We start from the raw sequence: 13,146 nt of genomic DNA, 5'->3' as shown, positions 1-13,146 counted from the left end.
CTTTCTCTCTACCTTGGGGTAGATTTATTAAATGGCAGGCGGACATGATATGCTGTTGGCGGGCTTGTGCAATGCCGCCCCCTGCACATTCACGGTCAATCGGCCGCTAAGAGGGGCTCTCACTCTTTCTACCTTGTCTCTATCTGTACAACCTCTTTCTCTCTTCATTTCTCTCTCTCTACCTTGTCTCTATCTGTACAACCTCTGTCTCTCTCTCTCTCTCCCTTGTCTCTATCTGTACAACCTCTCTCTCTCTCTCTCTCTCTCTCTACCTTGTCTCTATCTGTACAACCTCTGTCTCTCTCTCTCTCTCCCTTGTCTCTATCTGTACAACCTCTATCACTCTTCCTCTCTCTCTCTCTCCCTTGTCTCTATCTGTACAACCTCTGTCTCTCTTCTTCTCTCACTATCTCTCTACCTTGTCCCTATCTGTACAACCTCTGTCTCTCCCTCTCTCACTCTACCTTGTCTCTATCGGTACAACCTCTGTCTCTCTTCTTCTGTCACTATCTCTCTACCTTGTCTCTATCTGTACAACCTCTGTCTCTCCCTCTCTCACTCTACCTTGTCTCTATCGGTACAACCTCTGTCTCTCTTCTTCTCTCACTATCTCTCTACCTTATCCCTATTTGTACAACCTCTGTCTCTCTTCTTCTCTCACTATCTCTCTACCTTATCCCTATTTGTACAACCTCTGTCTCTCTTCCTCTCTCACTATCTCTCTACCCTATCCCTATTTGTACAACCTCTGTCTCTCTTCCTCTCTCACTCTCTTCCTCTCTCTCTCTACCTTGTCTCTATCGGTACAACCTCTATCTCTCTTCTTCTCTCACTATCTCTCTACCTTGTCCCTATTTGTACAACCTCTGTCTCTCTTCCTCTCTCACTCTCTTTCTCTCTCTCTCTACCTTGTCTCTATTTGTACAACCTCTGTCTCTCTTCCTCTCTCACTATCTCTCTACCTTGTCCCTATTTGTACAACCTCTGTCTCTCTTCCTCTCTCACTCTCTTCCTCTCTCTCTCTACCTTGTCTCTATCTGTACAACCTCTGTCTCTCTTCTTCTCTCTCTCTTTCTCTCTCTCCCTTGTCTCTATCTGTACAACCTCTGTCTCTTCCTCTCTTACTCTACCTTGTCTCTATCGGTGCAACCTCTGTCTCTCTTCTTCTCTCACTGTCTCTCTACCTCGTCTCTATCTGTACAACCTCTGTCTCTCTTCTTCTCTCACTATCTCTCTACCTTGTCCCTATTTGTACAACCTCTGTCTCTCTTCCTCTCTAACTCTCTTCCTCTCTCTCTCTACCTTGTCTCTATCTGTACAACCTCTGTCTCTCTTCCTCTCTCACTATCTCTCTACCTTGTCCCTATTTGTACAACCTCTGTCTCTCTTCCTCTCTCACTCTCTTCCTCTCTCTCTCTACCTTGTCTCTATCTGTACAACCTCTGTCTCTCTTCTTCTCTCTCTCTTTCTCTCTCTCCCTTGTCTCTATCTGTACAACCTCTGTCTCTTCCTCTCTTACTCTACCTTGTCTCTATCGGTGCAACCTCTGTCTCTCTTCTTCTCTCACTGTCTCTCTACCTCGTCTCTATCTGTACAACCTCTGTCTCTCTTCTCTCACTATCTCTCTACCTTGTCCCTATTTGTACAACCTCTGTCTCTCTTCCTCTCTAACTCTCTTCCTCTCTCTCTCTACCTTGTCTCTATCTGTACAACCTCTGTCTCTCTTCTTCTCTCTCTCTTTCTCTCTCTCCCTTGTCTCTATCTGTACAACCTCTGTCTCTTCCTCTCTCACTCTACCTTGTCTCTATCGGTGCAACCTCTGTCTCTCTTCTTCTCTCACTGTCTCTCTACCTCGTCTCTATCTGTACAACCTCTGTCTCTCTTCCTCTCTCACTCTCTTTCTCTCTCTCCCTTGTCTCTATCTGTACAACCTCTGTCTCTTCCTCTCTTACTCTACCTTGTCTCTATCGGTGCAACCTCTGTCTCTCTTCTTCTCTCACTGTCTCTCTACCTCGTCTCTATCTGTACAACCTCTGTCTCTCTTCCTCTCTGTTTATTTCATTCTCCTGAGTATCTCATTCTCATCCCCCTCTTATTTCTGATTCTGTCTCTCATTTTCAGCAATGATGTGTGTTACTGTTCAATGTGTCTCTCCTGTGTATTTTTTTTTTAGCCAAAGACGACAATGATTATAATTATGATTACGGTGATGACGGTGAGGGTGACAGTGCTGATGAACCCAGAGGAGCCATTGAATGGCACGACCTGAGAAAGAGAGCACGGAGAGAGGTCTCTCAACCCAAAGAGAAGGAAGTGAAAGTTTCCTATGAAGTGTGTATATGGTAAGTGTGATATCAGCTGTACAGAGCTGGAAGTTACAGAACTTAAAGGGTCATAAAACCCCATTTTTTGTAATGATTCGGATAGAGCATATGTTTTTAAACTACATTACAGTTTACTTCTTGTAACAATGTTGCTTCATTCTCTTAACATTCTTTGTTGGAGGATCACCCAGGCACTACTGGGAACTAGCAGAACACAAAAGTAAGCCAATAACAAGAGTCTTTATATGTGCAACCACCAATCAGCAACTAGTATCCCTGCTCATGAGCCTACCTACGTATGGTTTTCAACAAAGCATACCCAGAGATCTAAGCAAATTAGATAACTAAAATTAGTTGGAAAGTTGTTTAAAATTGTAAATTCTGCAAAATGTCAGTTTTTGAGCATTATATTGTAATTTATTTATTTATTTTGCAGTTCTGAAATACTTTGAGGGACCTCAGAGTCCTGACGAGACTTCTTACATAATTTAGCCACACCAGAGAACTTTAGATCATTGAGCCCTTAGTGAGAGCCCTGTTTTCAGCAAGTGGAGCATATTTAGGTATGCTCAGTGCAACAACATTTTAAACAGCATGTTTGCTCATACCATACAATACAAGTATGAGGCCAACTTGGCAGTGCTTTATTAGACAGCTATGAGTTACTGCAGAGAGGAATGTGAATAGCGCTACTGGACAGAATAAATGTATCTAATGATTTTCACCATTAAAGTCTATGGGGATTATTGTAGCTAAATCCTTTTATACATTATTCTAAAGAATTGTGATCTAACACCTATTTATTTAACCCCATCAGAACAGCAATGCATGACTGGTGAGTCAATGACAAGAGGCTTATATTAGTAGCCACCAATCACCAGCTAGCTCCCGTCCAGTAGTGCACTGCTGCTTCAGAGCCTACTTAGGTATGCTTTCCAGCAAAGGTTAAAGAGAGAACAAAGTGTATTTGATACCAGAAGTAAAGTGAAATGTATCTAAAAAATGCAAGTTTACTTTTGCCTTGATGTCCCTTTAACTATGTATTTAACTCCTTTACAGAGATTAAATACATAGGTATATTCATCCAACAGTGCACTGTAAAAATCTAGTGCTGGGTTTAGCAACTGTGGCCCTCCAGAGGTTTTGAAACTACATTTCCCATGATGCTCAGCCTGCTGCTGGCTGAGCATCATGGGAAATGTAGTTCCAAAACCTCTGTAGGTCCAAAGTTGATAACCCATGGGATTTCTTATTGCAGTTTTATAGTTTTTGTGGTTGATTAAATAATTTCTGCACTGTATCATTACATACACATCTATACTCAAGCAGCATATGGATACATGATATATAAACTTATGAGAAACACTGCACCTATCCTTAGCATTGCACATCATATAACAAATCTAACTTGTGAACACTAGTAAAATATTAGATGTGATTTAGTTCCTTACAAATTTAATTCAGTTCTTGTCTCTCCTATTCAGGAAGAAGCTTCATGCTAAAGTTTCTGGAATGGCTATTGTGGATATCACTATGCTGAGCGGATTTGTACCCAACGCAGAGGATCTGTACAAGGTGACTTCTTAATATCAGAAAGGGAGATGCACATTTAGACCGAGATTACAAGTGTAGCGTAGAAATGGTAGCGCTATGGTACGCTAACATCGCTAGAGCGCATAGCGTTTCTATTTTTTACTTCCATATTACAACTTCAGAGCAAAATGTAAGCACGTGAGCGGAAGCGCAGGGAGCACTAAAACCTGTAGGTCGGATAGCACAGATGGGCTAAACATAACAGGTTTCTATATGGTGCGCTAAAAAAGTTATCACTCTATGGTCTAGATTTATTAAGTGTCAAGTGGACATGATTCGCTATAGCGACATTCTGGTGAAATGCTTGTGCAATGCCACCCCTGCTCACTGGCATCCAATCGGCTACTAGCAGGGGCTGTCAATCATCCCAATCATATCGTATCTGGATGATTTCAATCCGTCACCTTAACGACCGCTGCTTCTGAACTTCCGTTCCAGGTGAGTCAGAAACGTTGGACCTCTGAAGTAGCGTCCACTGCTTAATAAATGGAGCCCTATCCCTTAACCTGAAGTTGAAAGAGTTTTTCCCAAATATTCAATAATGTTGTGATATTTATATAACACATAACTCACCACTTGTAATATGAGGAACGATAGCGCACCCTGCACAATCTACTGAAAGCATAGGGTGCACTAAAAAATATGTCGGCTGCACTAACATTCTCTGGTAAAACTTTTAACCATTGACTTAAAATACCAGGTTGAGCATTATTCTTAGTGTAGGGTTACAGGGACACTAAATTCAATTTTTTTCTTTCATGATTCAGATAGAAAGTGGCTTAAAATTGCATGCTCTAAATTACTCCTATTATCAATTTTTCTTCGTTCTCTTGCTATCTTTATTTAAAAAACAGGAATGTGATGCATAGGAGCCGTCCCATTTTTGGTTGAAAACCTGGGTTATGCTTGCTTATTGGTTGGTAAATGTAAGCCTGCAATAAGCAAGTGCTATCCATGGTGCTGAACCTAAAATTGGCTGGCTGCTCTAAATTACTCCTATTATCAATTTTTCTTCGTTCTCTTGCTATCTTTATTTAAAAAACAGGAATGTGATGCATAGGAGCCGTCCCATTTTTGGTTGAAAACCTGGGTTATGCTTGCTTATTGGTGGGTAAATGTAAGCCTGCAATAAGCAAGTGCTATCCATGGTGCTGAACCTAAAATGGGCTGGCTGCTAAGATTTACATTCCTGCTTTTAAAATAAAGATAGGAAGAGAACTAAGAAAAATTAATAATAGGAGTAATTTAGAAAATTGCTTAAAATGTCATGCTCTATCTGAATCATGAAAGAAAGAAATTGGGTTCAGTGTCCCTTTAAGGTATGGATAGAGCATTCTGCTTTATAAAATAATTAAGAGATTACCTGTTTTTCTGTCTGGAACCAGCTGAGCAGAGAATGGGTAGCAGGAACCAGTTCGAATAGTAGAATGGTAATCCGTAAACAGACCAGAGGTCAGAACCAGAAGAGACGTCCAGAACCAAGCATCAGAACAGGAGGATAAAACAGGTGCAAAAGCCAGGGTACAGTTCCAAAGTTCATAAGCCAGAAAATCAGACCACAAATACTGTATTATAGACCGGATGCGTAAGCCAGAATCTTTGCTAGGGTCAATATCTGAGGAATAGGCAAGGAACAAGAATGCTTCAGTCTACATATGAATAGCCAAGAACTGAGAGGAAATCTGAGATGACCTTTTAACACCACCTATTCAGGCTTGGCATTAGGAACAAGGCCAGGGTCACTTCAGAATGGAAAAGGTATACAGGGAGTGCAGAATTATTAGGCAAATGAGTATTTTGACCACATCATCCTCTTTATGCATGTTGTCTTACTCCAAGCTGTATAGGCTCAAAAGCCTACTACCAATTAAGCATATTAGGTGATGTGCATCTCTGTAATGAGAAGGGGTGTGGTCTAATGACATCAACACCCTATATCAGGTGTGCATAATTATTAGGCAACTTCCTTTCCTTTGGCAAAATGGGTCAAAAGAAGGACTTGACAGGCTCAGAAAAGTCAAAAATAGTGAGATATCTTGCAGAGGGATGCAGCACTCTTAAAATTGCAAAGCTTCTGAAGAGTGATCATCGAACAATCAAGCGTTTCATTCAAAATAGTCAACAGGGTCGCAAGAAGCGTGTGGAAAAACCAAGGCGCAAAATAACTGCCCATGAACTGAGAAAAGTCAAGCGTGCAGCTGCCAAGATGCCACTTGCCACCAGTTTGGCCATATTTCAGAGCTGCAACATCACTGGAGTGCCCAAAAGCACAAGGTGTGCAATACTCAGAGACATGGCCAAGGTAAGAAAGGCTGAAAGACGACCACCACTGAACAAGACACACAAGCTGAAACGTCAAGACTGGGCCAAGAAATATCTCAAGACTGATTTTTCTAAGGTTTTATGGACTGATGAAATGAGAGTGAGTCTTGATGGGCCAGATGGATGGGCTCGTGGCTGGATTGGTAAAGGGCAGAGAGCTCCAGTCCGACTCAGATGCCAGCAAGGTGGAGGTGGAGTACTGGTTTGGGCTGGTATCATCAAAGATGAGCTTGTGGGGCCTTTTTGGGTTGAGGATGGAGTCAAGCTCAACTCCCAGTCCTACTGCCAGTTTCTGGAAGACACCTTCTTCAAGCAGTGGTACAGGAAGAAGTCTGCATCCTTCAAGAAAAACATGATTTTCATGCAGGACAATGCTCCATCACACGCGTCCAAGTACTCCACAGCGTGGCTGGCAAGAAAGGGTATAAAAGAAGAAAATCTAATGACATGGCCTCCTTGTTCACCTGATCTGAACCCCATTGAGAACCTGTGGTCCATCATCAAATGTGAGATTTACAAGGAGGGAAAACAGTACACCTCTCTGAACAGTGTCTGGGAGGCTGTGGTTGCTGCTGCACGCAATGTTGATGGTGAACAGATCAAAACACTGACAGAATCCATGGATGGCAGGCTTTTAAGTGTCCTTGCAAAGAAAGGTGGCTATATTGGTCACTGATTTGTTTTTGTTTTGTTTTTGAATGTCAGAAATGTATATTTGTGAATGTTGAGATGTTATATTGGTTTCACTGGTAAAAATAAATAATTGAAATGGGTATATATTTGTTTTTTGTTAAGTTGCCTAATAATTATGCACAGTAATAGTCACCTGCACACACAGATATCCCCCTAAAATAGCTAAAACTAAAAACAAACTAAAAACTACTTCCAAAACTATTCAGCTTTGATATTAATGAGTTTTTTGGGTTCATTGAGAACATGGTTGTTGTTCAATAATAAAATTAATCCTCAAAAATACAACTTGCCTAATAATTCTGCACTCACTGTAAAGAGTGGTAAGAATAGTGCACAAGCTTAGTTAAAAATGCAGTCCAGACAAAAGAGTATCCAGTAAGCTCATCGCGGCAACATTACTTATAACAGCAAATCTCCTTCTGATGGGTTATCTGCCAACTCCATCTTCCATAACGGTGCAGCACCTAGCGTGCTGCAACACCGTGTCCGCGGTAAGTAAAGCACTTCTCCGACTAACAGCTATCAGTAGTACTCCACTTGTAATCTAGGTCTCAGATGCATATAATGCATTATACACATAAAAGCAAATGTGCAGAGATCTGTTGTATGTCAGATTTAAAGGACAATTCAAAATGTAATTCTCCATAAAATGTTTAATTATGTATAGTATAAACAACTTGTAATGCACATACAGCTAGATTGTGAGTTATGCGCGCTATAGGGAAATTAACAAACGCAACAAAAGTTGCGTTATTTAACCCCCTATAGTGCAGTCATTACAAGTTTTTAAAAACCCAGCTTGTGCGTGTGATATGGTGCTTTTAAGCTCCATACCGCACCAAAAACAAGCGCTGTTTTGACGTGCTCGTGCACGCTTTCCCCATAGACATCAATGGGGAGAGCGGGTCAGAAAAAAGTCTAACACCTGCGATCGCAGAATAAAAATCTCTGTAACGCAGCCCCATTGATGTCTATGGGAAAAAAAAAACTAACGTGTAAACCTAACACCCTAACATAAACCCTGAGTCTAAACACCCCTAATCTTCCCCCCATTGACATTGCCGGCACCTACATAATGCTATTAACCCCTGATCTGCCGCCCCCAATATCGCTGCCACCTAAATAAAACTATTAACCCCTAATCTGCCGCTCCCGATATCGCCACCACTATACTAAAGTTATTAACCCCTATTCCCCTGCACCCCAACATCGCCCACACTATAATAAATCTATTAACCCCTATTCCGCCGCTCCCTGACATCGCCGCAACTAAATAAAGCTATTAACCCCTAAACCTCTGGCCTCCCACATCACTACCACTAAATAAATCTATTAACCCCTAAACCGCCAGCCACCACATCGCAAAAATTTAAATTAAACAATTTACCCATACCAATAAACCTAACCCTAAACCTAACCCTAACACCCCTAACATAATTACAATAGAGCTAAATTAAACTTACAATTATTAACTAAATAATACCTATTTAAAACTAAATACAAACTTATCTGTGAAATAAAACCTAAGCTAGCTACAGTATAACTAATAGTTACATTGTAGCTAGCTTAGGTTTTATTTTTATTTCACAGATAAGTTTGTATTTATTTTAACTAGGTAGACTAGTTAGTAAATACTTTTTAACTATTTACTAACTACCTAGTTAAAAAAAATACAAAATTACCTGTGAAGTAAAACCTAAAAACCTGAAATTACAAAAAATAAAAAAACACTAAAATCACAAAAAATAAAAAACCTACCATTACAAAAAAAAAAAGAAATTATCCAAAAAAATAAAAATGATTCCTATTCTAATACCCTTTAATAAAAAATAAAAAAAACCAAAATAAAAAGCCTAATCGCGAATAAACTACCAAGGGCCCTTAAAAGGGCATTTTGTAGGGCATTGCCCTAAAGTTAACAGCTCTTTTGCTATAAAAACAAACTCCCCCTAACAGTATACAAACCCCCACCCCCCAAACCCACAAAATAAAAATAAAGTAAAACCTTATCTACACATTGCCCTGAAAAGGGCATGTGTATGGGCATTGCCCTTAAAAGGGCATTTAGCGCTTTTGCTGCCCAAGCCCTAATCTAAAAATAAAAACCCACCCCAAAACAAACAACAAAATTACACAAAATAACAAACAAATTTTAAAAAATAATAAAAATTATTCCTATTCTAATACCCATTTAAAAAAAACACCCCAAAATAAAAAACCTAATCTAAAATAAACTACCAAGGGCCCTTAAAAGGGCCTTTTGTAGGGCATTGCCCTAAAGATACAAATACAAATACCCACTAATATTACAAACCTCCACCCCCCCAAACCCACAAAATAAAATAAAAACTATTTAAAAAAAAACTAAGCTACCCATTGCCTTGAAAAGGGCATTTGTATGGGTATTGGCCTTAAAACCCTAATCTAAAAAAGCCTAACACTAACCCCCGACGATCCACTTACAGTTTTTGAAGTCCTGCTTGAACGATCTTCATCCCGGCGGCAAAGTCCTCATCCAAGCAGCGAGAAGTTTTCATCCAGGCGGCCTCTTCAATCATCATCCAGGCGGCATAAAAGGGCATTAAGCTCTTTTGCTGCCCAAACCCTAATCTAAAAAACCCATAAAAAAGCCTAACACTAGCCCCCAACGATTCACTTAGTTTTTGAAGTCCCCCTTGAACGATCTTCATTCCGGCGGCAAAGTCCTTAACCAAGTATCGAGAAGTCTTCATCCAGGCGGCCTCTTCAATCTTCATCCAGGCGGCGTCTTCTATCTTGATCCCGGCAGCGTGGAGTGGGTCCATCCTGAAGACATCCGGCGCCGATCATCCTTTTCATACGGTCGCTGCTGTACACTGAATTTTCAAAGCAAGGGAGCCGTTTCAAGATGGCATCCCTTGCATTCCAATTGGCTGAAAATTTTGAATCAGCCAATAGCAATTAGAGCTGCTAAAATCCTATTGGCTGTTCAAATAAGCCAATAGGATTTAAGCAGCTCTCATTCTATTGGCTGATTCAAATCAACCAATAGAATGAGAGCTGCTTAAATCCTATCCTCTATTAGTTTAATTGTTAGTTTAAACTTAGTTTTTTTAATTTGACAGGTAAGTTTTAATTTAATTTGATAGGGAAATTGTAATTTTAATCTAAAGTTAGGGGGGCGTTAGGTTACTAGTTTAATTTAGTTTATTGCCATGTGGGGGGCTTTCGGTTTAGGGGTTAATAGGTATATTATAGTGGGGGACGGCAGATTGGAGTTAATTATATTTAAATAGTGTTTGCGATGCGGGAGGGTGGCGGGTTAAGGGTTAATACGTTTATTATAGTGGTGATGATGTTGGGGAGCGGTGGAATAGGGGTTAATATTTTTTTTTAGTGGCTGCGATATTGGGAGCGGCAGATTAGGGGTTAGTAAATTTAATTTAGTGTTTGTGATGCGGGAGGGCCTCAGTTTAGGGGTTAATAGGTAGTTTATGGGTGTTAGAGTACTTTGTAGCAGTTTAGTTATGAGTTTTATGTTACAGCTTTGTTGCGTAAAACTCATAACTACTGACTTTAGATGGCGTTACGGATCTTGTCATTTTAGGCTGTAACGCAGGTTTTTTAGCCTCACCGCAGAACTCGTAATGGCTGTGCTATGAGAATCCCATGAAAAAAACGTAATTTTTACGACTGCGGCACTGATGTTGCGTTACAGGCTAAAAGGCTTGCGGTACACCTATACCGACAAGACTTGTAATGGCTGCGGTGCTGTTTTAACGCTGAAAATGACATATTTTTAGCGTTAAAAAACAAACACACAATTTAATTATTTATTTAATCTAATTTTCCTGAAATGTAACTCTAAAAATTCACGCCTAGATTTAGAGTTCTGCGTTAGGGTTAAAAAGCAGCATTAACACTAACCCCCTGAAGATCTCCCTACCTTGAGTCGTCTTCACCCAGCCGAGCCAAATTCTTCATCCAAGCGGAGCAAGAAGAGGTCCTCCATCCGGTAGAAGTCTTCATCCAAGCGAGGCAGAAGAGGTCTTCCATCCGGTAGAAGTCTTCATCCAAGCGGCATCTTCTATCTTCATCCATCTGGAGCGGCAGCATCCTGAAGACCTCAGACGCGGAACATCCATCCTGTCCGACGACTGAACGACGAATGACGGTTCCTTTAAATGATGTCATCCAAGATGACGTCCCTCGAATTCCGATTGGCTGATAGGATTCTATCAGCCAATCGAGAATTAAGGTAGGAAAATTCTGATTGGCTGATCCAATCAGCCAATCGGATTGACCTCGCATTCTATTGGCTGTTCCGATCAGCCAATAGAATGCGAGGTCAATCTGAATGGCTGATTGAATGTGTAGGTAATTTATTTAATTAATTTATTGATAGTGTAGTGTTAGGTGTATTTGTAACTTAGGTTAGTATTTATTTTACAGGTAATTTTGTAATTATTTTAACTAGGTAGCTATTAAATAGTTCTTAACTATTTAATAGCTATTGTACCTAGTTAAAATAAATACAAAGTTGCCTGTAAAATAAATATAAATCCTAAAATAGCTACAATGTAACTATTAGTTATATTGTAGCTATCTTAGGGTTTATTTTATAGGTAAGTATTTAGTTTTAAATAGGAATAATTTATTTAATTATAGTAAATTTATTTAGATTAATTTAAATTATATTTAAGTTAGGGGGTGTTAGGGTTAGGGTTAGACTTAGGTTTAGGGGTTAATAACTTCATTATAGTAGCGGCGACATTGGGGGCTGGAGATTAAGGGTTAATAATTGGAGGTAGGTGGCGGCGATGTTAGGGAGGGCAGATTAGGGGTTAATACAATTTATTATAGTGTTTGCGAGGCGGGAGTGCGGCGGTTTAGGGGTTAATACATTTATTATAGTGGCAGCGAGGTCCGGTCGGCAGATTAGGGGTTAATAAGTGTAGGTAGGTGGCGGCGACGTTGGGGGGGGACAGATTAGGGGTTAATAAATATAATGTAGGTGTCAGCGATGTTAGGGGCAGCAGATTAGGGGTTCATAGAGATAATGTAGGTTGCGGCGGTGTCCGGAGCAGCAGATTAGGGGTTAATAATATAATGCAGGGGTCAGCGATAGCGGGGCGGCAGGTTAGGGGTTAATAAGTGTAAGGTTAGGGGTGTTTAGACTCGGGGTTCATGTTAGGGTGTTAGGTGTAGACTTAGAAAGTGTTTCCCCATAGGAAACAATGGGGCTGCATTAGGAGCTGAACTCTGCTTTTTGCAGGTGTTTTTTCAGCCAGCTCAGCCCCATTGTTTCCTATGGGGATATCGTGCACAAGCACGTTTTTCCAGCTTACCGCTACCGTAAGCAGCGCTGGTATTGAGGGTTGAAGTGGAGCTAAATTATGCTCAACGCTCCCTTTTCTGAGGCTAACGCAGCCATTCAGACAACTCGTAATACCAGCGTTGGCTTTAGGGTGCACTGGAAAAAAAAAGCCTTGTTAGCACCGCGGGTCTTTACCGACAAAACTCTAAATCTAGGCGTTAAATTTTTTCCACTTCCATCCAAAGAGTCTGCCGCATATCCCACAAGATCCATAAAACATGCTACATGATTGCTTGATCAGTGCACAAACTCATTTATATTTTTCACTCACTGGTCTGAGCTAGGGCTGCCATTTGTCCAGTATTTAACTGGACAGTCCAGTATTTTAGCAGGTTGTCCATCTTAAATGTCCAGTATTTTTAAAGAACCATGAGTGCCAGCTAAATTTAAAGGGCCTCCTATGCCTCTAAGCATTAGCAATATAGCCCAAAAACACTGCATTTTCGATTATATATGTTAAAAGCAAGCCAAGAAGGGGTTAAATCATTGCTGTGTGTATGTGCTCATGGCAGTTAAGGGGTTCAAATCACTATTGTGTATGTATGTTACTGACACCTAAGGAGTTAATTGTGTATGTGTGTTACTGACAACTAAGGGGGTAATTGTGTATGTGTGTTACTGGCAACCAAGGGGGTAATTGTGTATGTGTGTTACTGGCAACCAAGGGGGTAATTGTGTATGTGTGTTACTGGCAACCAAGGGGGTAATTGTGTATGTGTGTTACTGGCAACCAAGGGGGTAATTGTGTATGTGTGTTACTGGCAACCAAGGGGGTAATTGTGTATGTGTGTTACTGGCAACCAAGGGGGTAATTGTGTATGTGTGTTACTGGCAACCAAGGGGGTAATTGTGTATGTG

The 13,146-nt window shown here is 40.6% G+C and overlaps 1 protein-coding gene across 1 annotated transcript in view; it reads left to right on the top strand.

Annotated features, from left to right (window-relative positions):
• LOC128667103 (complement C4-like) overlaps positions 1 to 13,146 on the top strand; it is a 236,879-nt gene that overhangs the window by 187,297 nt on the left and 36,436 nt on the right. The window contains 2 exon segments of the mRNA XM_053721997.1: positions 2,174 to 2,342; positions 3,809 to 3,899. Coding sequence (XP_053577972.1) covers positions 2,174 to 2,342; positions 3,809 to 3,899 — 260 coding nt within the window.

The sequence above is a fragment of the Bombina bombina genome, chromosome 7 (assembly GCF_027579735.1).
Source record: "Bombina bombina isolate aBomBom1 chromosome 7, aBomBom1.pri, whole genome shotgun sequence".
Classification (NCBI taxonomy): domain Eukaryota; kingdom Metazoa; phylum Chordata; class Amphibia; order Anura; family Bombinatoridae; genus Bombina; species Bombina bombina.
This window is presented reverse-complemented; position numbering and strand designations above follow the sequence as displayed.